Raw genomic sequence first — 25,512 nt, 5'->3', positions numbered from 1 at the left:
AAAATGCCAATTGATTCTTAGGTTATAGCTACCTATGTCTCTTAAATTTTTAGATTTTTACTAGGGTGGAGAAAAAGGTATTTTTCTAAAGCGTTGATTTCCTAATATGGAAGTAAATTTTGTATTTTTTTTTTCATGTTGACACAGGTTATCCAGGTACCTCAAGGGAAGTACAAAGTGTTACCTACAGAGCGAACAAAGGTCAGTTCTTACCCAGTAGCTCTCATCCCCGGACAATTTCAGGAATATTACAAAAGGTATTTTTTCATAAATTTACCATTAATATTGGCTGTTGCTGAGGGATTTCAGAGCCTTGTGTACTTGCCTCCTAAAAAATGTTGGGTCCGTTTAGATATCACCATATCATGTTCTGTAAGATTTGTGTCAATATACTTTATCTCTGTGGTGAGGAGCACCCTTCAGACAGAGTTTGAACATCTGTGTGGAGGAGCCTGTTTAGCTGTCCCTCCCCCACCCAATTTGGGTGTCTCATAGACAGTGTAATAGCTGTGCTTTCCTCACTTGCCTGGTCTAGTAGCATTGATGTCACTTGGGAGCTTGGTGGAAATGCAGAATCTCAGGCACCGTCCCAGACCTCCTGACTCAGTCTGCCTTTTAACAGATGCCTGTCTGATTCATGTGCCAGTTAAAGTCAGAGAAGCACTGGCTTGGACTCCAGAGGATATGAAAGCAGCAGTGGAATGGTTGCCAGGGTGACAACCATCTGGTTGTTCCAACTACACCACTGACATGACCTTGGCTCTTCGTCCAGTCTGTATACCAAGAATGCTGCTTCTATCCTATTTCTAACCTGGAATACAACTGGAAAAACAAGACTAAAAGTTTATTTTGTTTCAAAATCTCATCTGTTATTTAGCTTTAAATTTTACTTTGGGACTATGTGCTGTTTAGGATAAAGACTGTTCTCTAGAGAATAGAATTAAAAATTTAGTATAGGATCATAATTACTATTGAAAAGTCAAATTTTTCTAGCCAGTGAATTATTACAAGCAATAGGTCAACGTACAAACCCTTTTGCTCTTAGGTGTGGTATTTTAGTTGAAGGAAATGCTGATCCAGTGTTTCCTCCTGAAAGAAGAGTTAAGGTGAGTGCTGAGTGATGTAGGAGAGATCTTTACCATTGGTGAGAATGGAGGTGATACTAAACATGTGTCATCCAGGTTGTTAGCTGATTTGGACCCATGAAAGGGGTGCAAAATTCTAGAGTCAAATCGGTGATTAAATTTGTTAGGATATGTGCTTCAGAAATTGGCTTAAAATCATTTGCTACTTAAAATTTTCTTTCCTAATATGTACCATGTACTGTTGTAATTTACATGCATTGATTTATGTTATCTTTGTATCAGTTCTGAGGTGGACACTATCCTTGTTTCCGTTTTAGAAGTGAAGAAACTATGTCCTGGGAGTAGCAACTTGGTTAAGGCACGGTGGGGTTTGCCATGACCGGTGGCCTCGACCTGGCGCTCTCACGTGCTGCTTTGCACTGCCACAGCACCACTCTCATTTTGGGTTAAGGGTGAAAGGGAGAGGCATTGCCTTCTGATAATAAGAATCAAATGTACATTTTACAATACAGTATAGTGTTAGGTTCAGGCTTTTTATTTGTTATTCCAACTTGGTCACCAAAATGAAAAATTACCACCTCAAATCATCTTTCATAAGTATTTGGGGTTAATTGAGAAGTTTGAGGCTGTCTTCTCAGCTCAGTGATTTAGCTGGTCCATTCACATTGAACAATAAAGGAAAACAGATGGTGCTTCTCTCTGAACCTCAGGTACTCGCCAGATGAACTGCGGTACCTGCCCTTGAACACAGCTCTGTATGAGCCACCTCTGGACCCTGAGCTTCCTGCTCTGGATAGTGACGGTGATTCTGATGATGCTGAAGATGGTCGTGGTGATGAGAGACGAAGAAATAAGGGCACTTCGGTAAGATCATTTCTTTTTTAGTAGGAGGTATTTGATTTCCCTTGGAATTTTTGTTCTTTCCTAGAATAATAAATTAACTTTTATTTCCATCTATTTTTGAACAAGAATAGTTGCATGCATATAATTTCAAGAAAGCTTTCATAAAGAACAATTATTTATTCCATGTGTTGTTGATATAAATTGAATGGCTGGTAGATCTTATATTTAAAATACCCCCTTTGCTTTTCATAATGAGCAGGTAGACAACAGTACTGAAAATTAATTTACAACCCTCTGCTCAACTAGCTGCCTATACTCTATAAACTGATCTCTTGATACAAAGAGATGCATATTTCTTGGTTTGGAGATGCAGTATAACTTGTGATCCTATTTCTTAATAAATAATCTCAGGCTTACTATAGGAAAATACTAAGTTTACTAATATGTAGTTTTATGTTGAAATATTAGTTGGATCTTCCTCGTATGATCCATTTTTGTAGCAAAATGCAATTGGAAGACAGTGAAAATTTGGTGTACTCTTTGCAGTGAGAACAGAAACCAAATGATGGTTTAAGTCTTTGATTTTATTTATTCATGGTAGCCACCCATCTGAAAATGTACTACTCTTAAATGGGCATGGCATTTCCTTATCACCAATAGCTTCTAAAGTATATTTAATATATATGTATAACATACAATAAGACTGTTTAGGTATTAAATGATGTAATCATTTTTGCCTGTCATATTGGTATAAGAGAGATGTGAAATGGCAAGATTATGATGAAATGGACTTTCTCATTGTTTTGGTTTGTTGAAGCTGTGGGAATGGGTTGGCTTTTATAAAGGGAATTTATTAAATTGCAGGTTTACAGGTCCAAGGTCATAAAAATGTTCAAACTAAGACATCCAGAGAAAGATACCTTGACTCAAGAAAAGGTTAATGACATTTGGGGTTTCTTTGTCAGCTTGAAAGGCACATGGGACAACTGCTAGCTTTCTATCCTAGCTTCTTTCAGATGGCTTCCCTGGGGGCATCTTCTTTCTCCATCTTCAAATATCTCTGTATGTGTTAGCTCTGAAGCTTTTTCCAAAATGGTTCCCTCTTAAAGGACTCCAGTAAGCAGATTAAGACCTACCTTGAATGGGTGAGACATCTCTCTAAGGAAACAACCTAATTATCACCCACAACTGGGTGGGTTGCATCTCCATGGAAACAACTTAATAAAAAAAATCCTACCCAACAGTTATGAAGCAGGATTAAAGGATTAAAGAACATGGCTTTTCTGGGGTACACAACAGTTTCAATTCAGCACACATACGTTGCTGGTAGGAGTGTGAATTAATGGCAATATTTTGAGAAAGCATTTTGACAGTATACTTACTTGCATAGAATTTGATGTAGTAAATCCACAAATTGAATTTATCCTAGGATCATAATCAGTTGCTGACAAAATTTTAATGAGGAAAAAATGCCCATTGGAATGTTAACAGTATATCTTATATGGAAGATTAGAAATAAATCTTAATATCCCCTGGAGATAATACTGTATTACATTTACATGTTAGAAATTCAGTTCAAAGAATATTTAGTGGTATAGGAAAACGCACATAATTTTTTTAAAAAGAGTACTAAAATACTCCATGCCCATACGTACACACACTTAAATATGCAATGTAATTCCAGTTTTGCATTTCAAAAAATGAGAGCACATAGATAGGTAGGGTGTCTATGTGAATCTCTCTCTCTCTCTTTCTTTGTGTGTGTTGGTATAAACACATTCCCAGAAAAAAGATGAAGGAGATTTATTTATATTCCCAGTGTTTGTCTCAGGGATTTTATCAGGGTGATTGTGGGTAATTACATTTTTCATTAGTAATTCACATAACTTATAATGAACATAAAATTGTTCTAATTAGGATATTTTACATTTAAACAATGAAGAATTAAATGACCAAATACTGAGCCAATAAACTTTGAACATGTAAAAGGTATTAGATGCTGTTCTGTGATACCTGGAGACTGTGGTCCCCACCCCAGGTAATTTGACATCTTAAAAACAGTAATGTGTGCATTAAGGACTTCCTTGAAGACTTTACTGCATCGAAATACCCAATCACATAGTTTTTAAAAACAATATATATATTTTTTGCATTGGCAGGCACTGGGAAACGAACCCAGGTCTCTGGCATGGCAGGTGAGAACTCTGCCACTGAGCCAACCGTTGCCCTAAGCACTATTTTTATAAGAAACAAATACATTTCTTTGTGACATGGCAGAATGATGTTGAAGCTGTATGTTGTAGTAATAACTAAATTAGATAATTCTGTTTTTGTTCTTAAGTCAGAAAATAAAATTAGTTAAGGCACATACTGGTATAAATGGAATTAGCTTTATGCTATATTGTACTTATAAGAAGAATAAATGAATTTTAATATGATTTATTTTAGTCTCCACTGGAAAACTTTTTCTTAGATTTGGAATGATCTTTTTATTTTCTGTTTAACTTGATGAAACTTAAAAATTTTTTGGAACATTTCTTATAGTTTTCAAACTTCAACCTCTGATGTACCTTAACTCCAGGCATTTTTGTTTGTCTTTTTTGAATTATAGGACAGCTCTTCTGGCAATGTCTCTGAAGGTGAAAGCCCTCCTGACAACCAGGAGGATTCTTTTCAGGGAAGACAGAAACCAAAAGACAAAGCTGCTACTCCAAGAAAAGATGGTTCCAAACGTTCTGTACTGTCCAAATCAGTTCCTGGGTACAAGGTAGAAGAAAAAAGCCCCTGACTCAGCTTCTTTACTGACCAGCCTCTCTCCCTGAAATATTTTAACTTTGAATTTCGAGATTATGGAACTCTGCCTGCTGTACTTCACTAGCTGTTCTTCTGTGGTGTGCTCCCTCTATCACCTTCTATCTTTTTTGGCTAATTTTCCCTGGTGGCTTTTCTGTCACTTTTGGCGATGGGTTTAGCTTCTGTTTTCTGTATATTTACAATTTATAAGAGAGCCTTTTTTTCTTTTAAATAATATCCAGGCAAGTGTGGGTATAAAAAATTTCTTTTCATAGGCAAAACTTTATACCTTGTTTCCTCAGAGTAAAGATCATAACTACTTAGCTGTTTAAAAAATGTGCTATGCTGTGAAGTATGGATGGACGTACTGTTAGACTAAGTTGCATTTCTGTAGTGCCTTTCACTGAAAAAAGGTCTGGGTTTAATCAAAGGATTATTTGATCTGTCCATCAAATTCTGCTAACTCTGGGATGGAAAATAGTAAAACCTATTTTTTACATTATGTCAAGTAACCTATATAATTCTATGAAAAGATAACAACATGAGGTGAGGTAATTTGGTGTGGATATTCTCAACTTTTTTGGGTTATTCTGAGTAAGGAAATAGGTTACCAGCAGCTCTGATGATGATTATTTTTTAATGTTTCCTCTCTTTGTCTGCCCCCTGCCTTTCAAAGGGTTAGGTGAGAGGTGAGTAGTCTTATTTGTATTTAGGGATTTAAGAATGTCATTCAAGGAGTAGGAATTAGCTGTACAATTTTATGTTTTAGATGGTAATAGTAAAATTTACAGTTCTTTTGGTCTGGAATTTTTAGAGTATGCTTTTTTCATGATCATGATGGTATATTGAAGGAAAATTTCAGAGTAAGGTGATCAGAAAGTTTTCCCAAGTGAAATTAATAAACATCTCTTTATGTGTTGGAATGGTGATTGTGGTAACTCAGAAGAACAGGTTTGAAGTAAGCTGTTAGTCAACTTCCCCTCAAACTAACTGGAACATTTTCTAGCCCTGTGTTTTCCCTACTTTTCATGAATTAAAAAAAAAGTGACCTAACAAATTAGCATATTCCATATCTCATTAGAAATTGCCTTTATAAACAACTTGAAAATACATATTTTTGCAACCTGGGACAAACTTTAAGCTTCCAAGCAAGGGTTAGCTTCCAAGAGATGGCTTAGGCTGCAGATATATAATTTTTGTACTCGTTTTTACATATATATAGCTGATCTAATTTTTTTTTAAGTAAAGATTTAAATTTCATGTTTAATAATGGAAAGCAAATGAATTCCAAAGATCACATTTTGGAAAGTTAGCTTACATGAATCAGTGTCTGCCACTGGTCTGATGAGAGCTTCAAATTGGAATGGCAGCTCAAAGAACACTGACCTGTAATTCTCCTTGATGTTAAGTAGATCTTTTAAACAATAATCCTGCATTAATCATGGGTTACAAAAGCAAAAGGGGATATTGAAATCAATGTTATAATACAGTCTGAAAAGAACTATTCAACACGTATCACTACTCAGTATCTAAGAAAACGTAGATTAACCTCAATTAGTAGTACACAAGGAAATCTAATATGTAAAACACATTTTATAATCTTTTAGGTACTAAAAATATTGTATCTCCTTCAAAGATGAGAACAACCAGTGTTTAGACGTAAAAAATAATGCAAACATATTTATTAAAAGTGAACCTCTCTATGAAAAGTATTAATAAGCCAAGATGTGCCTAAATATTAGGGTGCTTCAAGCTGAAGGTCATATATATACATAAATGTGTTTTAAAAGATGAGAGTTAAGAAAAGTGACAGTAGATTTGATATCTTCCTTAATTAAGATTCACCAGTGCTTGCCCTTAATTTGTAGGACAGTATTGTTTAGGTTACATTAACCTGAAATTAAAGTGTAATTGTTAGGATTCAGGCCTATATGTATGTAATTAAAATCTATACTATATTAGTGCTACAATAAAAGTCTTACTTAACTTTGGTTATTTTTCAAGCAGGAAAGTAAGTGTATGAAGAACTACTGTTTGTGCTCCTTTAATTTGAGATGCTGAGAACTGTTAGGATGAGCATTTTAATTTTCTTGTCAACAGTGAAACTTCGAGTTGCTGGAAAGTAGGACTGACTATCCCAGTTGGACACATCTAGAGTTCAAGTCTGTGATTGTTTAGGGAAGTTTTGCACACTGTTTCCTTCTCTCCGCCTCAGCTCTACAATCCACTGAGACACTTAGCTTCCTCTACCTAGGAGTAACATTCAGTGTGTACTAAAGTTCTGGATGCAGGCAGTGGGCTTCTTGTAGAACTCAGAATGCCTGAACGAACAAAGTGTTTTTTACATTGAGCTGCAGCATCATTGTAGAAAATACTACAAAACTCTGTCTCTCTCTGTCCCACTTTCCACCCCATCTCTCCCTCTTTTCGTCAAGATGAAGACTATTGGGTAAGAAATTTTAAATGTTCTAACAAAATATTATGATTTTAAGCTTAGAAGTAAACCTGGAATTTTTTTGCTATCCCTTTTATCTTAGGTATTTAATGTATATTTTAATAATTGTAGAACTTGAATTATTCTAGAATGTGAATGACTAGCTTTGTGTTTATTCCTTTTGACTTTTGTAAAGGATCTCCTGTGAGGAGTTCTCTTCTTAGAATTTAATGTTGTACAGTTATTCCTGATTTTAGTGAAAAATATTAGAGTACTTTATATGCCAGTATCTAACCTAACCTGCAAGTATTAAGTATGTCTTTTACATTTAGGACAGGTACCATAACCAAAAGATACTTCTTAGTTTTGTTGGGTTGAGAGGTAGTTTTCTGCTGTATATTACGGCAGTTACAGACTTGAGCATAACTGAACCAGAATTTGGATCATAAAAGTGCACTTGCTCGCTATTTTTAAATTTAGGTATAGGAAAACATAATGAGAACCTTATGCTTAGAATGTAGCAGTAATACCAGAGGGTAACTACACTGCAAGACTTTTACGCATGTGACACTATCCTTTTGTTGGGTGGAGCAGGGTTTAAAGTTACACATATAGGAGATATAGAATAGTTAACAGTGAAGTTTTATATGTATGTTTTAATTTCCATGATATTTATTATTTTGTAGAGACATTTGTGATTGTTTAGAGTTAACTGTTTTTATTATATTTATGTATAAGGTTGACTTTTTAAAATAAATAAGCCAAAAATTCTTTTTGAATGCCTCTGTCATCTTTTGTAAAGAAAGATAATTTTAAAAATAAGACTTAAAAGGACTAAGAGCAAATTATTTAGGCCTAAGGTTAAGAAGGTGGCAGTGAGACATTTCAAAGGTGAAAATATTATACAACAAGGTAGAATTTTTTAGGTTCCTCTTTGGTTCAGTAACTTAGGAGAGGGAAACATTTGGCTGGTTGGGTTGGAATACAACAGAAATAAGGTTTAACAGTTATATTCATTTTCTCTTTTTGTTTTAGTTTTTGTAACCATTCTATTTAAAATAATTTTCTTCCTTGTCATATATATATATAAAATATTTATTTATTTATATGAAATGCTTTTCCCCATTTCATTCTTGGCCCATTCTTGCTCTTTTCTACCACTTTTAATTATGTAGTCATATAACCTAAGTAAATATCATTTAATATTGGTCAGGGCTTTACATTTCAAATGTTCTTTTCCCCTAGTAACTTTAGGAGTCATGAACCTTTTTTTTTCCTTTCTTCTTTTTCACATGTTGCCAAGTATATTTAAAGCCCAAACACCTTCACTGGACTGCATTCTGTTTTTAACCTGCAAGATGAGTAGTGCTGAAATATTAAGGCTATCTCATTTTTTAAGTGACTGGTTTTTTTGGCTTATCTGAAAACGTATTCTTCCCTTTTATATTTTACATATCAAAGTGAATGAAACTTAGGCTTTTAAAATTTGTTAGACAAGAAAAGGCAATACACCATTCATTGTCCACATTTATGTACATGACAGCATATACATGAACCACTTTCAAATTAAATATTGGCAACATTGATTTTGTAACTTGAAATTTATACATGTAATTTTACAACTTTGGACAACAATTTTTAAAAAGTCAGTATATAAGCTTAAAAGTCTTCTTATGAGAATAACTTTCATGTAACAGTCATTTGGTATTTGCATTTTCCCCATTAACTACTAGTGAAATTTGACATTTGGTCTTTCCTTCCAGTTCAGTATACTGATCTTACTGTGCATGTAGGGAGTAAAGAATGATGAGTTTAATCTTAACCTGATCTCAGACCAGTAACTTAAAAACTTAAAGTGTAATTTAAAGCTTTCATCAGTTGGCCATCTTATATTGTAAGAATATTCATGTCAACTTGTCTTTTAAAAAGTCCTCATTAGCAAGTTAACAAAAGTAAAAATAAGGCAATACAGTAACAGAATTCCTTTTGAACCCATAGTAAGTTCTTCTGGCATGAATTTATAGCCCTCTTCTACCCTTCCAGCCAAAGGTCATTCCAAATGCTATATGTGGAATTTGTCTGAAGGGTAAGGAGTCCAACAAGAAAGGAAAGGCTGAATCACTTATACACTGCTCCCAATGTGATAATAGTGGTAAGTAGCAACCTGTCTTCTTAAAATTTTAACCATCTTATCTGTTGCCTCAAAACTAGAATTTTTAGTTGTCAGCTAGACTTCAACCAAAGAATCATCAGATATACAGGGTAACTTGTAAGGGGCAGAGAAAGTCCATGTGTTTTTTTTCTACATTGTATTCACATTTCTTTTTGGCTATTGAACAGTATAGCCATTCTGGGCAAGTCAAAGCAAACTACGATTTTATTATGACATTTTAAGCTAAATATTCTTGTGTGAAATACTACTAATACTGGTTTTGATTTAGGCCATCCTTCTTGCCTGGATATGACCATGGAGCTTGTTTCTATGATTAAGACCTACCCATGGCAGTGTATGGAATGTAAAACATGCATTATATGTGGACAGCCCCACCATGAAGAAGAAATGATGTTCTGTGATGTGTGTGACAGAGGGTATCATACTTTTTGTGTGGGCCTTGGTGCTATTCCATCAGGTAAAGACTAAAGAAAGAAAATAATCGAGTGACAGGATGATCTCAGCTTTTTTTTTCCCCCCAAGGTTGCATAAACACTTTACTGAGACCCAAGTGATCAAATCTGTAATTATACAGATTGAATTTGCCTGTTATCCTTCCTAGACAACCCAACTTGAGGAGCATTAGAATGCATCTTCTAAGTATAGCTCAATGTATACCAAGTCTGTGTATTCTGCAGTAGCTGAAGTAACAGAACACTGATTTGTTTTAAAGCCTTGATTTTATTTTTATACATCTCTTTAGAAACTTAGCAGAATGGCTTCTATGCCTTTATACATTTTAACCTAGATTTCTATAAATTGAAGCAGCATGACAATTCCAAATTACTTTAGAGCAAACACAGAATCAAAAAATAAAATCACAGTAATTGAACTAAAACATTACACAAGTATCTGTGTAACTGTAGAACTCATTTGCATAGTTAACACTGTATTACTCTAAAATATATGCCCCATTAATCTACCTAACTAAAGGTTTATAGTTGTGTAGTAAGTCAGATCAAGTATAAAGTACAATTTCTCATTGTGCTACTAACTACTTGATATGTTTTAAAGTGCTGTCAGTATAGTAACCCAGAACTCAGAGAATGCTATTAGACACACAGCTGCAAGTGAGCAGTAGAGAAAAAGGCTGAAAATAGGCCAAATTCAGAAATGGGTTTTATATTAGGATTTCTGTTATTGAGCTAAGTATGACAGCAATTAAATCTCAGACAGAATTTTAGTTTTTTAAAGGTCTGTACCATGGAATTGCTTCTTAACCCTCACCCCTTAGACTCCTGCATGGTATTTCGGATGACATGGATTAATTACTCTGGTTATTTTAAGGGAAGTTCATTGTTCTCACCTTAGTCTTTCTGACCCCAAATCCACAGGGGAATATCACTACTGATATCTAAGGAAGTAGAGCTTAAATGGGTTTACATTTCAGTCCTGTACAAATAAAATCTAATTGTATATTAACTAACAATTTTTTTCCTAGGTCGCTGGATTTGTGACTGTTGTCAGCGAGCTTCCCCAACACCCAGGAAAGTGGGCAGAAGGGGGAAAAACAGCAAAGAGGGATAAAATAGTTTTTGACCCCAATATTGTAATATGCATTCAAGTGAAATATCCGGTGCTAGTTTATTTACAACATTCTCAGTTTTATGCCAATAAAACATTTTTGAAATAACGATGTGTTTATAATTTCCAAATCTGAGTTATTTCTGTGATAGTTTTTTTTTTTTTTTAATGCTTGAAGCTAATTCCAGGTAGAGAAATGGTCATCCTCCAAGAAATTTTTCTGTTAGGACTTTGGCTATGTCTAAAAATTCAGCAGAAATATTTAGCAACTTAATTTTAAATACTTAACCTGTTCCTTCATTACCCTGAAAAGATTACTGTCATTTTCGTGAAACTTTCCTATTTTATACTGTTTCTGGCCCACCATAGGTAGCATGAAGTTTACTTAAAGAATTTTAATTAAGTAGGTAGCCCAAGGTGATAGAATTACAAATGGCGGAATAAAATTTGATGCAGCTGGACTTCGAATTGTCATTAGCTGGCTACAGCACAGGAGTAAAAAATAGAAGGTACCATTCCTACTTGGAATATAGGTTAGGGCTTTATTCCATGCTAATGTAAGTGTAAATAAATCACCTTCACTACATTTCAGGCTTAATTTTTTGCAATACTTGAATGCTGACAAATTTTAACATCATTTAGAATCTATAAAACTGAAGTTATTGACCTTTTAATGTGATTTGTGTGACTGCACAAGATCACAAAAAGGTTGCTCTATTTTGATCTTTTATATAAACCCAAAATTACCTGAATAATCTTTTTAGTCACCTGACAAACTATTCAAAATGGAGTTTAAGCATTTTATTGTGCATATTCCTTTTATAGGAGTTTTGATCTTCAAAACAGTGTGCTTGCTACTTGCCCTACTTTTGGGGTAACTGAGGTAACAAAACTGTATGGCTTTATTTTTTCATCCCCCAACTGGAAAAGGTAACAAGAATCTCAGATAAGTAAAAGTAGCAAGGTTCAAAGCAAACTGCAATTAACTTCACAGATTAAGGGTATTACACTCCAGAGTATGCCCAATGAATCAGAAAAGAATTTCAAGTACCAGTTTCAAAATACTAATTAATACGGTCCAAAGAACGGATTCCTCTTCTTGAGATACATCTTCTGGGGCGTAAGCGTGTTTCTGACTTGAATCTGTACCATCTGAATAAAGAGCAATCTCATCAAATGGGTACTGTTCGATTGTTCTATCATAATATACTTTCATTTCAAATTCACTCTCGTGGTGAGAAGGATGTCCATAGATGCCTATTCCCACGGGGCGTTGGAAGTGTGCTGGTATAAACACAATGTCCTGGCCACAAGTAACGGACTGTAATTCATACTCGTCAAAGCTGGGGTGGGGGGTGCTGTCCGATACATAGAGGTCTGCATCGCCTCTTAAACTCTGCATTTTAAGAATTATCTTTCCCTCATGATTTAATCTCAAGTAGCTGTAATTCCCAGCTCCTATCTGACCCTGAACAACATGCAGAAGGATCCATTCTTCTGGAACGTCGTCCTCTTCAAAGCACTTCACTAAGGACGCAGCTTGAGATGCTAGAAGTATTAGAAAGGCCCTCTTCCAGGGAACTGCCATAATTGCTTAGTTACCTTCCTCATCTGTAAAAATTCTGTTGGTAAAATAACAGATTACATGTTTAACGCGCTTTAGCAAACACGCCCGCTTCCACCCTGTAGGCTCCGGGGAGGAAGGCTGCGCAGAGCTGCGCACCACCGACGCTCTCGCAGGCGGAAGGGTGCTGTCGTGGCGCCTCAGACCCAGGGGATGGGGAAAGAAGAAGGAAGGGGCTCTGCACCCTGAGCCCGGGACTCACCGCCACAACCCGCGAGTGCAGAGGCGCTCGACCACCCGGACGCGGGGCGGCGGGGCCGCGGAAGGAGCCGTGTCGGAAGTCGGAAGTGAGGAGAAGTCCTGGTTCTCGCGAGAACGAGGGAGATGGCGCGGGAAGCCGTAACCCGGGCGACGCCAAGCGGCGAGGCGGCACCGCGGGGAGGTGGGGTCTTCGCCGTCGTGCGCCCAACGCCGCCGGCGCGTCTTTTCGCCCGTCGGCCCCGTAGTGGCGCTAGACCCGAGCAGCGAGCGCAGGTAGGGGCGGTCCTACGGCCGTCTGTCTCTCCGTCCACGGCACGGCGGCTGCAGGTCGTTCCGCGCCGTGTTCGTCGTGCCGCCCTTTGATTTGGTTCCGGCGACTGTAGGTGGGTGGAGCTGGTAGCGCGGTCTCGCTCAGGTCAGTGTGCGGTCAGCTGCCGCCGGCCCTGGCGTCGCTACGTAATGTCGTGCCGGAGCGGCGTCGCACGTGACGTAGTGGCCTGAGCGCCTTGGCGTGGCCACGTGACGTAGTGGACTGAGAGCCTTGGCGTCGCTATGTGACGTAGGGGCCTCAGCGGCTCCTGCCTGGAGGGCGCCGTTGGACTGGGCGCTCCGCAGCGTTCCGGCATTTAGGAGGGAAGTGGCCCGCCGGTCCGGTGTCGGTGCTTGCGCCTACCCCGGCGCGTGCGGGGCTCGGGGCGCTCAGCCTTAGCGAGCAGCAAGACGCACCGGGGGGTGTTTTAAATGAAATAAAGCAGTTAAATAGAAACAATCTTGTTTTTTCTTTGGTAAACATTTAACGGTTAAGGAAAGGACCTGAATATGCGTGTGATTTGGTGCTGTGCACACACCCGAGCTATCAGACGCTGCTCAGTTTTTCTCCTGTTCTGCCTCGGCACAGTTAGAAGCAGAACGTCTCTCCTTGTCCTGGCTGTGTAGAGAACTGTATCTTTTCTCTTGCTGTGAGGTAAACCGTCAGAAATCCTTTATGGTGTTAGAGTCGTTTTGCTGTGGGAGCTCAATATGGCCACCCACAATTCATTTTCCCAACTCGAGGTTAAAATGGCAATTTCTGGTTTGCTTAGCTACCAAAAAGGAAAGATGATCTTTTCCAATCAGGACGGAGTAATTTTCTCTTTCTAAAAATGCACGTGTACGTAGAAGGGTGCACAGATGGTTTAGTGGTAGAATGCTCGCTTTCCATCCGGGAGACCCGGTTCGGTTCCTGGACCATACACTCCCCAGACACACAAACAGTATATGTACGTAGAAAAAAAAGCTAAAATGATAGCCACAAGGTTTGAACTTGAGTAATACTCGAAAAACTTGAGTTTTTTTTTTTTTTGTATGTACTTTTCAGTTCTCTCCAATTTATATACTGCTTATGTATTAATAAAGGAATATTAAATTTTCACTCCAGTTTATCTGGAATTAAAATGTTTTGTGTTTACTGACTTAATTTTAAAACAGTAGTCCCTTTAGCAGCTACTTTTCATTGCATTTTCTTAAAGTGCTTTCTTACCCTTATATATGTTAGACTCTAATTTAAAAAAATTATAAGATGATTACATAAGTTAATATCCTTGTTTGTAGGAAATGTGTTCAAGTATGTATGCAACGTGCTTTTAAATTTTGGATAGATGATAGAATTAAACGGCAAAGGTGGCAAAATGTTAAAATTTTGTCTGTGTATCTAGGTGTCCTGGTTTGTGTATGTCCCCTAGAAAAGCCGTGTTTTAATCTAAATCCCATTTCATAAAGGCAGAATAATCTCTCTTCAGTACTGTATGTTTGAAACTGTAATCAGATCATCTCCCTGGTGATGTGATTTAATCAAGAGTGGTTGTTAAACTGGATTAGGTGACGGCATGTCTCCACCCATTTGGGTGGGTTTTGAGAAGTTTCTGGAGTCTTAAGAGTAAACAGTTTGGAGAATGAAGATACTCAGAGAGAGCATTTGGAGAATGAAGATACTCAGAGAGAGCAGAGCAGAATGATCGACCTTTGGAGATAAAGAAGGAAAACTAACTACTATAACAAACAGCTCCATGAGAATCATAGTATATTTCTTGCTCATAGAGCCCTATGTGAATGTTTCTTCTCATCAGGCGGCTGTCTGAGGCACCTCTCTCCTAGCTGTGACTCAGGCTTTTTCCCTGCCATGCTTCTGCCCTCCTTAGGTGATTGAGATGGTCTTCATCTCAGTAGCTGGGAACAGAGATCAGAGAATCATGGACCGGAGGGTTTTATGGACCAGGCTTGTAAGGTGCATACTCTCCTGACACGTGCACACTGCCTTGCCCTTTACTGCTCTGCCAGAACACAGTCAATGGTCACACCTCATTGCGAGGGAAGCTGGGGTTGTGTTATATTTCTGGCCCAGAAGGAGAAGAGAAATGGTTTGGTGAACAACTCGGAGCATATGTCATAGTCTCCCTTTGGGCCAGCAAATACCTGTTTTGGTCTTGAAGCCACACCAAGTGCACACACACCTGGTATAGTAGCATCTTTAACTCTCCTCTGTTGCTTGTTCTCCTGCTGCTGTACTCTTTGGCAAACATTTAATGGGAGACTTGACACAGTTGAGTGTGGGCCACAACATGGAGTTGCATATACACTGCTTAATCCATCCCTCTAATACTATACTAGTTAAATAATGCTTTTTGTTTTTGTAACGTATTGTACTGGGTGATATTTTCCATTCTTTCCCCAGACCATATGACTGGCTAGGTGATATTTTTCCCTTTTTTGCCCCAAACTATTCGAATGTTGTACTGGCTGGGTGATATTTCTTTTCTTGTCCCAGACCATGTGGACTTGTTATATATATATATACTATTACTGTAGGTGAACCTGTATCTAATATGTGCTCTTGCTGTACCAGTTAAATGAGAGAGAGAGTTAAAAGAAATGAGAGAGTTAAAAGAGAGTCCAAACCATATGGATGATACATATTTATCCTGAATTCCTTTGTTTTTATCTATTATGATTTCCATTTTAAAATCTGTACCTGTATAAAATATTTTAATGCTTTGTCCTTTATTTAAATGAAAAAATATATGTATATGCTAAATTTGTCCCCCAAATGACCATGGTCTACATTGTGAGCAGATCAAACTTTAAGAGCCCAATGAAAGAGAAACCAAGTTTGTAGAGTCTGTTCTGCTCCACTAATGCTGCTGTTGTGTGACCTTAATGCAGAGTTGTTAAAATGTGCACTCCAGCTGGGGGGACTGGCTGTCTTCCCAAAAGGAGATGTGCTTTGATAAAGTTATCTAGGTCCCAGGAGCTCCTCTTCGTCCCTAGCCAGTTCCCAGGGTCCACCCAGGTGAGCTAATGGGAATCTGCCCACTATTGTGTAAAAACATCATATAAACTGCATGTAAGCAGCTAGAAGGAAGAGGAGAGGACAGAGAAAGAAGGAGAACCTTATCCAGGAAGAGGAATTTTTCTAGTCAGATCTTGAATGCTGTCTCCGGATTCCCCAGCGCTCCTCTTTGGGTATGGATGCTATCCCATCTGGTGATATAACCACGTCTCATTTCTAACATCTTTTAGTTGCTTGCCTCATAAGTTCTGTTTTTATATCACTGAAGTCTGTGTTGTTTGTGAATCCGAGTCTCTAAATTAAGTGGCCACAAATATCACGTTGCCTTTCATGCAACAACACCCATCTCTCCAGGGGAGATATCCATCTGCATCCAGGTCCAGATGAGGATTTCCCAAGGTTTCACAGCCCTCTCTGTCAGGTCTGGATGTGGTTCATCACGCTCCAGTGACCTATGAACTAAAAAGACAAGTTTTCTTCTCCCCTCCCTTTCCACCCTGTCCCTAATCCCTGCCAAAACACAGTGGTTAGATGTGTCCAGGGTTATTGTGATAGAATCTCCATTTTGGAAGAGAGAGACGCCGGTCCATAGCAGTTGTGAAATCCCATGGATACGGTGGGGGTGGGAAAAGTTTCCTGATTCTGGCCTGGCCCTGCTGTCTGGGAGAAGCTCCCTTGTCCTTGTGTTCTGAAGTCCTCGGCTCTTTCCTCAGTCCCCACCCCCACCCCTTTTTTTTTCTAACTTAAGCAGTGGGAGTTTATTTGCATATGGTTAGTGTCCAAATCAAGGCATTGTCTAAGTGATGCTTTAGTCTCAGAACCAGCTGCTGGTGATCCTTGGCTTCTCTGCCACAAGGCATACGACATGCTGGTGTCTGTTGACCTCTCCCTTCTCATCCCAGTTTCATTGATTTCAACTTCTTGCTTCTCTGGTTTTCTTTTTTTTTTTAAATGCAATTTTTATTGAGATATGTTCATATACTATATAATCATCCCAAATATATAATCACTGGCTCACTGTTATCATATATTGTGCATTCATCACCACAGTCAATTTTAGAACATTTTCATTACTCCCCAAAAAATAAAAAAGAATACCCAAAACATCCCATTATTTATTATTTATTTGTCTTTATTGTCTTATTCATCTGCCCATATACTGTATAAAGGGAGCATCAGTCATAAGATTTTCACAATCACACTGTCAAACTGAAAACGCCATATACTTACACAATCATCATTAGGAATGAAGGCTATTGGATTATAGCTCAACAGTTTCAGGTATTTCCTTCTAGCTATTCTAATACATTAGATACTGAAAAGGAATATCTATGTAATGCATAAGAATAACCTCCAGAATGACCACTTGCCACTAGTTAAAATCTCTTAACCCCTGAAACTTTGTTTTCAAAAGGGGGAACCTTTTGGTCAAGAAGGCTTTCTCAGTCCCCTGATGCCAGGGCTTGGCTCACTCCTGGAAGTTATGTCCTGTGTTGCCAGGGAGATCACACCCCTAGGAGTCATGTCCCACTCAGTGGGGGCGGGCAGTGAGTTCACGTGCCATATTGGCTTAGAGAGAGAGGCTACATCTAAGCAACAAAAGAGGTTCTCTGAGGGTGACTCTTAGGCATAATTATGAGTAGGCTTAGCTTTGCAGGAGTAAGTTTCATTAAGGATAAGCCTTGAGATTGCGGTCTTGGCTTATTAATTGGGAGTCCCCAGTGCTTGTGAGAATGTTCAGAATCCCCCAGGTGGGCAAATTTAGTAGTTCCAGATTTTCCCCAGTCCTTCAAGAGAACTTTGCAAATTTTTTTTGTTTTCTGCCTATGTTACTCTGGGACAATTGGGATATTACATTATCTTGAACAAAATAACAAGATCTCATTCTCTATTCTAGGTTCATGTAATTATGTTGCTCAAATAGACTGATCATATAGGTTAAATTAAATAGTGTGCTACAGAAAATATACAATTTGTACCAAATAAATATCTCTTCATTTAGTCTCACACAGAAGTTGAAGTTTTAAAACACAGTCAAAGGCCCTTCCAATATGAAAAATTTAGAATGACTGTAGCCCAAACACCCCTAAAGAGAGGGATAGAAAGATCAAAGGTGATGGTGGAGTTATACAGTGAAGATAGGATTTAACAAATTAATATGAATGCTGAATCATTACATTGATATTTCTTTTAGTCTCTAGTATCTTAGAGCAGCTAAAAGTAAAAACCTAAAATTGTGGAATTGTAACCCATGTCAAAGTCTGAAATATGTTCTACAACTAATTGTGCTGTGCTTTGAAATTAATTGCTTTTTTGTATATATGTTATTTTTCACAAAAAAAGTCGACTGTGATGATAAAAAACATTTAAGCATTCTAGCCTCCTATATTCTGGAGCAGCTAGAAGGAAAAGAATCTGAGAGGATCGTGTGGTAACCCATGACAGACTCTGGGATCTGTCCTGTAACTCCTTGTTGAAGAGTGCTTTAAAAAGGATTTCTTTTTTATTTCTTTGCTTTGGGTATATGTTGTACTATACCATTAAAAAAAACCCCACAGTTAATACCATTTTTTACTCTTTAGTCTGATTTACCTTAGTCCTAAGCAGATCAGCTTCATTCATATCTCTTATTGAATCTGATCGCTTTTTCAGCCTCTGTAACAGCTGCTATAGGAGCAATGCTGACGCTCAGAGCTGCAGAACGCCAACTCTGAGTCTCAGGTGTCACACAGACACCCAGAGTTCCAGGAAATGACCAGGTTATACACCAAAAACTCACCTCTCAGAATTTAGAAATGACCCTTACACTGCAACAATAGATGTGCCTGCTGTAAGTCAGTCCTTTTATTACATGGCTTCATCTGAAGTGTTCAGCAAGAAGGCTCTTCTACAGGGTCACCTCCTGAGCTGTCAGTATGTGGGCTCAAAGGGTGTAAGTCTTGAGTAGTCACTACGTTTTGTTCTCTGCTTCCTATTTCTTTGTCATCCATTTCCTTAGGAACAGTGGGGTCTGATCTGTTTGCATCCAGTCAGTCGTGTGCCTGTGACTCCATCAGAATTCTTTCTTTTATGTCCTTTTCACACTTCATCTTTTCACATACTTGCTCTCATGTTTCTCTCCTGCTTAGTGAATGGTTCCCTGAAGGTATATGAAGCTAAAGGCTTGAGTGGAGAGGAAACTGTCTTAGTCTTCTAGGGCTTCTGTAACAGAGTAGCACAAACTAACGGCTTGAGGCAACAGGAGTCGGTTCTCTTAGGGTTTGGAAACGAAGTCTGAAATCAAAGTGGTGGCCGGGTCTTGCTACCCTGAAGGCCCAGGGAAGACCCTTCCTTGCTTTTTCCAGCTTCTGGTGGTTGCCAGTCGTCATCGGCGCTCCTTGATTTTGGCAGTTTAACTCACCCTCTGCCATCCTCTCCTCTTGGCCATCTTGGCAGTGTCTCCTCTATGTCCTTATATGGTCTGCCCTAGTCTACTCTGACCTCATCTTAACTAATTACATCTGCAAAGACCATTTCCAAATAAGGTCATATTTGAGGAGGACATACTTTTTTTTTTATGGGGGGAGACACTTCTTTAACATGCTACAATAACCATCCTTAATCTGATTTTACTGAAAGGCCAAGTCTTAATGGTCCTAGGTTTCTCAAGACAGCATGTGTGAGCATTCAGATTTTCCAAGCCTGCAAGCCCCCATACTTTGGACATTTTTCTGTTTCCATCCAATTTTTTTTTTTTTTTTGGTCTTAATATTTTTATTGAGAAGTATCACACACATACAGCCTAACAATATGATATAATCAGTGGCTCATAATATCATCACATAGTTGTGTATTCTTCAACATAGTCATTTTTAGAACAGTTGCATCACTACAGAAAAAGAAATATATGGAAAAAAATAGAACTTATACATCCCATACCCCTTATCCCTCCTTCTCATTGAGCAACAGTATTTCAATTTACCTAATTTTTACCTTTATCTCCCAACTTTATTTATTTATTTATTTTTACTCATCATCCACACCCTGGATAAAATTGGGGTTTCAGGTACTTCCCTATAGCCACTCCAATGCACCATAGATTTAAAAAGAATATCTATATAGTGCATAAGGATAACATCAAGAATAACCTCCTGACTCTGTTTGAAATCTATCAGCCCCTGAGACTTTGACTTGTCTAATTTGTCTCGTTCTTTTTGGTCAAGAAGGCTTTCTCATTCCCATGATGCTATGTCCATGCTCATCCCCAGAAGTCAGGACTCATGATGCTAGGGAGATTTACACCGCTGGGAGTCATGACCCACATGGTTGGGGAGGGCAGTGAGTTCACCTGCCAAGTTGGCTTAGAGAGAGAGAGGCCATGGTGATGGTTAAGTTCTGGTGTTAACTTGGACAAATGATAATGCCCAGTTGTCTGGTCAGACAATCACTGGCCTGACCATTGCTGCAAGGATATTCCACAGCTTGTTGATGTACCGGAAGGCTGTAATACTAAGTCATCAATAAGTTGATTGCATCTGTGGCTGATTACAATTACAATCAACTAAGGCATGTTTCTCACAATGAGATAATCCAATCAGCTGAATCTTTTAAAGGAGATGACAGAACTTTTCACTGCTTTTTCTTTAGCCAGTGAGCTTCTCCTGTGGACTTCATCCAAATACTTCATCAGCACCGCCAGCTTCACAGCCTGCCCTATGGATTTTGGACTCCCCCATTCCCACAGCTGCATGAGACACCTTTATAAATCTTATATTTACAGGTCTCTCTTGTTGGTTTGGTTTCTCTAGAGAAACCTGAATATCATAGGCCACATCTGAGTAAAAAAAAAAAAGATGTTCTCTGGGGGTGACTCTTAGGCATAATTATCAGTAGGCTTGGCTTCTTCTTTGCAGAAATAAGTTTCATAGGGGCAAGCCCCAAGATTGGGGGCTTAGCCTATTGAATTGGTTGTCCACACTGCTTGTGATGTTTCCATCCAATTTTGCCTGCAAACCAGGCAGTTCTTTTCCAAGTCAATTTTATGTGTTGGCTTTAGCGTTTATGCTTTTCAGTCATTTCCAATGGAGAGATAGAGTCAGTAAGGTCTGCCTTCTAGATTATCACCGAGGATGGACTGACCAAATGTTTTGTTGCAGCATAACATGAATTTTGAGCTTCCCAGCATCCTGAATTTGTTTCTGTGCCGGCCACTCAGTCGTTAAGCCAGTGCTCTGTACCCCACTTCTAGGTGCCACTTTCTGTCAGGTAGGCTGTTACAGATAATCCCCAAATTTTGGTGACTTTACAAAGTGAAAGTTTATTCCTTATTTATGCAACAGTCCAACCCTGTGTTCCTAGTCAGGTGACTTTCCACTCACTATCTACTCAGGTGACCAGGTACTTTCCATTTCATGACCCCTCTCTCTCCTAGGCCTCTCGAGTCCTCTGCCTTCTGTCTGTAGGTGGGTCAGAGAATAGAGGATCTAGCAGGAGGCGTTTTAGGCCCAGGCCTGTCCATGGCGTCATTTCTACCCACGTTCTGTTGACCAGTGCTCAGTTGTGTGGCTGCATCCAAGAGAGGCTGGAAATGCAGTTTTTGCTCCATTCTCACCTAGTGGTTCCAGGGAGAAGGAGGAAATGGCTTGGTGAAAAACTACTAAGTGACTGTGTTAACACAGAACTAGGAAAATGAGTATTTTAAACAGATGTAAAAAGAATTTTTCTACAAGAATGAAGTTGTAGGGGCCATCCACTCTCTGATCAAAGGGAAGCTGGATTGGGAATATGTGAACTGACTGAGAACTTCATACCATCACAGAATATGTCCTGCTGCCAATACCTTCTATTGTGTAGAGACTCACAGTTGTGCCAGGCACTGCTGTACAGGGTTAGGGGTTACAACCGAGGAATCTGAGGGGCGGGGTGGTTAGAAGTCAGGATAATGGCTGATCAGGCTTGGAGCTGGCACTGGCCCTTTATTTTCAAAGTTCAATTTCAGTACTGCCTGTAAGATGACCTGGAAAATACTTTTCTTCCTTGGTTCTCAAGTCATTCTTTGCTCCAGTCAGCTTCTGATTGTCATGTGTTTATCTGTTAAAGACTTCATCTGGAAATTAAAGCAAGTTCATATTTTGTGTTCTTATTTTGGAAGTAATCCCAAGTGATGTCAGATGGTAGGTGCCAAGAACAGTTTTGTTTTTGCCTTTGAGATACATATGGTGCATCATCAGGGCAGTGGGGCAGAACTCTGGTCTTCCCGGGATTGTCTTCATGCATTTGACCATTAGCCCCATTTGGGCCTGACATTGCATACTTTATTTATGGCATTTCTTCTGTCTCCTACCACAGAAATGCCCGTATCTTCACTTGTTCCTTATAAGCCTGACTTCACTGCGTTCCCCCAGGTCTTTGAGCATTGCAGTCCTTGGGCCATCGTGGCCCTTGCTTTCCTATCTCGTCATTGCTGCTTGCTCCTTGGGTTCTTACATCCCTCCTCCTTCGTGGCTGGGTGCAGGCCACTGTGCTAACAGCTACAGGACACCATTTTTCCCACCTTAGAGACTTTCATTTTATGGGTACTTGTGTTAGTTTCCTCTTGTTGCTTTAACAAATTACCACAAACATTGTGGCTTAAAACACTGCAAATTTATTATGTTATAGTTCTGGAGTCAGAAGTAGAATTGGGTCTCCCTGGGCTAAAATCAAGGAGTTGGCAGTTCCTTTCTGGAGGCTCTAGGGGAGGATCCATTGATTTGTCTTTTCCACCTGCTGGAAGCTTCCTGTGTTTCCTGGCGCATGACCCCTTCCATGTTCAAAGCAGCAGTAGCTGGTTGAGTCTTTCTTGCAACATGTTACTCTAGCGCTGACTCTTCTGCCTCTTGGCAGGGACCTGACTTGTCAAGATAGTCCAGGTGACCTCTCTCTTCAGGGTCATCTGGTGAGTAATGTGATTGTCCTTTGCCGTGCACCCTAATGTCGTGGTGGGTTCCAGGAATGGGGACATGGATGTCTCTGGGAACCATTGTTCTACCTAACATCGTGCACTAGGGAATACAGACTTGAATCCGCTCTGTTTAGCTCATGGATACTATTTTATTTAGTCAGTGTAAAAAGGCAGCAGTGAGGTGCTCCGTCATAATTTAGAAATGAGAGAAACATGATGACTCTCTGATGTTAACCTCTAAAATTCATGCAGCAAAGTTTAGAGAAGAGACGTCTTTTTCTTCCAGAGTTACTTGGAAAAGAATTTTGAACAAAGGCTATAGAAAGTCACGGCTGAAGTTTCAGCATTTGAGTTAACATAATAAAAACAGAATTTTGGCATCTTCTTCCCATCTTGGTAGCTGTTACCAGAGTCCTCCAGTCACTCAGGCCCAAAACCTAGAGCTCGTCCTAGAACCCTAGGCTCTTCTAATCCGTCCTCAGGGACCAGCCCAATAGCAAGTCCTTTCAGGCCTAGGCAGAAATTGCTCGTTCCACTGCTATAATTCTAATCTTTGGTTATAGCATGAATTGCCTTAACAACTCAGCAGACTGCCTGGTCTTCACGCCTTCCTGTGGCCATTGTGGTGGTCCCAAGGCCTTATGCCAGTTCCACGACGCACCACTTCTAAGGCTCCACTCTTTGCCCTGGCCTTCGATCTGGGCTTGCTCTGGTACCCGCTACTCTTCAGCTTTGTTGAAGCCTCATGTCCTGCGAGACCCCTCCTTACCATTATACATTGACTTTCCTTTTTTTTCCTCATTCGCTTCTCAGTGTTTGGTGTAAGCTCTCCTCTCCGAGTGAGTGCTGTTCCCTCAGATGTTGAATGTCTCTCTTGTCATTTGAATCTCAGCTGACGCCTTACTTCCTCAGCAAGGCCATCTTACCAGAAATAATACCATGCACATCTTATCATTCTCTGGCCCGTTAATTTAGTTTACGTTATTTTTTAAAACATTGTTTGTGGTAACACAAAATTTCCTATTTCAACCACTTATGTATGTACAACTCAGTGTATCAACTGCATTCACAATATTGTGATACTGTCAGTGCTTTCTATTACCAAAATTTGTCCTCGCCCCACACAGAAACTCTGTATTCATTAAGCAGTAAATCTCCATTCCCACCCCCACCCAGAGCATCTGGAAACCAGTAAATGCACTGTCTGTAATGCCTCTATGAATTTGCTTATTCTAGGTATTTCATATAAGCAAAATCATACAGTATTTGTCCTTTTGTACCTGGCTTATTTCAAGACTGATCCTTGATATCACCTGTATCAGAACTTAATTTCTCTTTATGGCTGAGTAATTTTCCATTGAATGTATACACCAGATTTGGTGCTCCATTCATCTGTTGATGGACACTTGGGTTGTTTCTGCTTTTTGCCGCATTGAACATTGGTATACAGATATCTATTTTCATTTATTTTGAGTATACACCTGAAAGTGGAGTGGCTGAGTCACAGTGTAATTCTGTGTTGAAGTTTCTGAGGAACCACCAAACTCTTTTCCATAGCAGCTGCGCCATTTTATATTTCCACCAAGAGTGTGCAGAGATTCCTGTTTTTCCTCATTATTGCCACTCATGTTATTTTTACTTATTTATTTCTAACAATAGCCGTCCTAGTGGGTGTGAAATGGTGTCTCATTGTGGTTTTGCTCTGCATTTCCCTATGTCCTCATCGGCCATCTGCACAACTTTTGGGGGAAAATGACTGTTCAAGTTCTTTACCCATTTTTTTGGCTGGATTGTTTGTCTTTTTGTTGTTGCGTTTATAAATTATGGATATTAAACATTTGTCAGATATATGACCATATTTTATTTTCTTCATAGCACTTATCATTTATCTGAAATTGACCTCATTTGTTTTAATTATTGCTAAATTCCATGATGTTTACGTAAGGAATGTTATGTAAATATTTATTGATTGTTATGTGCCAGGCACTGTACTCAGCACTGGACATAAAATGTTGAATTATATATGTACAATGCTTTTATGGCACTTAGAATCCAGTTAAAGAGACAGACGACCGGATAAATAAATAAATTATGCTTACAAGCTGAAGTGGATGCTGTGGTGGAGAGATGCCGTGCAGGTGATGAGATTCTGTGATGAGGGGCCTCACCTAGTCTGGGTAGATCATCAGCTGTCCTGCCTTAGTGCTCTAAGACCATGAAACTCAAAGGTCACGGATGGCAATATCAGTATAGCAGAATTATACTTACTGCTCCCTAGGGAGTAAGTCTCAGTAAGACAAGGGCAGATTGTCTCATCAATTCTAAATGAAGTACTTATTTTGTAATTCCTTATTTAAGTATTTATGTAAGAAATAGGATTTTTTTTGCACATAATATTCATAGTGGAGTTAGTCACAGTTACCAAAATATGTGCTGGTTTGAAACTGTCCTGCTTCCTAGAAGAGCCATGTTTAACCCTGATTCAGTATTGCTCGGGCAGGGGACATTGGGTGGGTGGGGGGGAAGCTTTTGGTTAGGTGGTTTCCATG

At 39.0% G+C, this 25,512-nt stretch overlaps 3 protein-coding genes across 16 annotated transcripts in view; 2 read left to right on the top strand and 1 right to left on the bottom strand.

The window, feature by feature from the left end:
* The window catches only part of PHF10 (PHD finger protein 10), a 29,340-nt gene extending 18,340 nt beyond the window's left edge, over positions 1–11,000 (top strand). For all 7 annotated transcript variants that reach the window (XM_077120892.1, XM_077120895.1, XM_077120894.1 and 4 more), the window contains 6 exons: positions 148–257; positions 1,796–1,949; positions 4,540–4,695; positions 9,199–9,307; positions 9,597–9,785; positions 10,809–11,000. In XM_077120892.1, the coding sequence (XP_076977007.1) occupies positions 148–257; positions 1,796–1,949; positions 4,540–4,695; positions 9,199–9,307; positions 9,597–9,785; positions 10,809–10,894 (804 nt within the window). In that variant the 3' untranslated portion in view covers positions 10,895–11,000. The remainder of the gene's footprint in view (positions 1–147; positions 258–1,795; positions 1,950–4,539; positions 4,696–9,198; positions 9,308–9,596; positions 9,786–10,808) is intronic.
* C11H6orf120 (chromosome 11 C6orf120 homolog) lies at positions 10,029–13,175 on the bottom strand. Its single transcript, XM_077120900.1, has 2 exons — positions 12,718–13,175; positions 10,029–12,513 (listed from the first exon to the last, which is right to left on the bottom strand). The coding sequence occupies exon 2, from the start codon at positions 12,477–12,479 to the stop codon at positions 11,922–11,924; it is 558 nt and encodes a 185-aa protein (XP_076977015.1). The 5' UTR covers positions 12,480–12,513; positions 12,718–13,175; the 3' UTR covers positions 10,029–11,921.
* WDR27 (WD repeat domain 27) overlaps positions 12,866–25,512 on the top strand; it is a 347,331-nt gene continuing 334,684 nt past the window's right edge. For 7 of the 8 annotated variants that reach the window (XM_077120888.1, XM_077120884.1, XM_077120890.1 and 4 more), the window contains exon 1: positions 12,866–12,989. The gene's annotated coding sequence lies outside the window, so the exon portion shown is untranslated. Of the gene's footprint in view, positions 13,100–25,512 lie in introns of all 8 variants that reach the window. The other variant, XM_077120882.1, reaches the window with a different exon arrangement.

Source organism: Tamandua tetradactyla, chromosome 11 (genome assembly GCF_023851605.1).
Source record: "Tamandua tetradactyla isolate mTamTet1 chromosome 11, mTamTet1.pri, whole genome shotgun sequence".
In the NCBI taxonomy this organism is placed as follows: Eukaryota; Metazoa; Chordata; class Mammalia; order Pilosa; family Myrmecophagidae; genus Tamandua; species Tamandua tetradactyla.
Note: the sequence above shows the minus strand (reverse complement) of the source record. Positions and strands in the feature narration are given on the sequence as shown.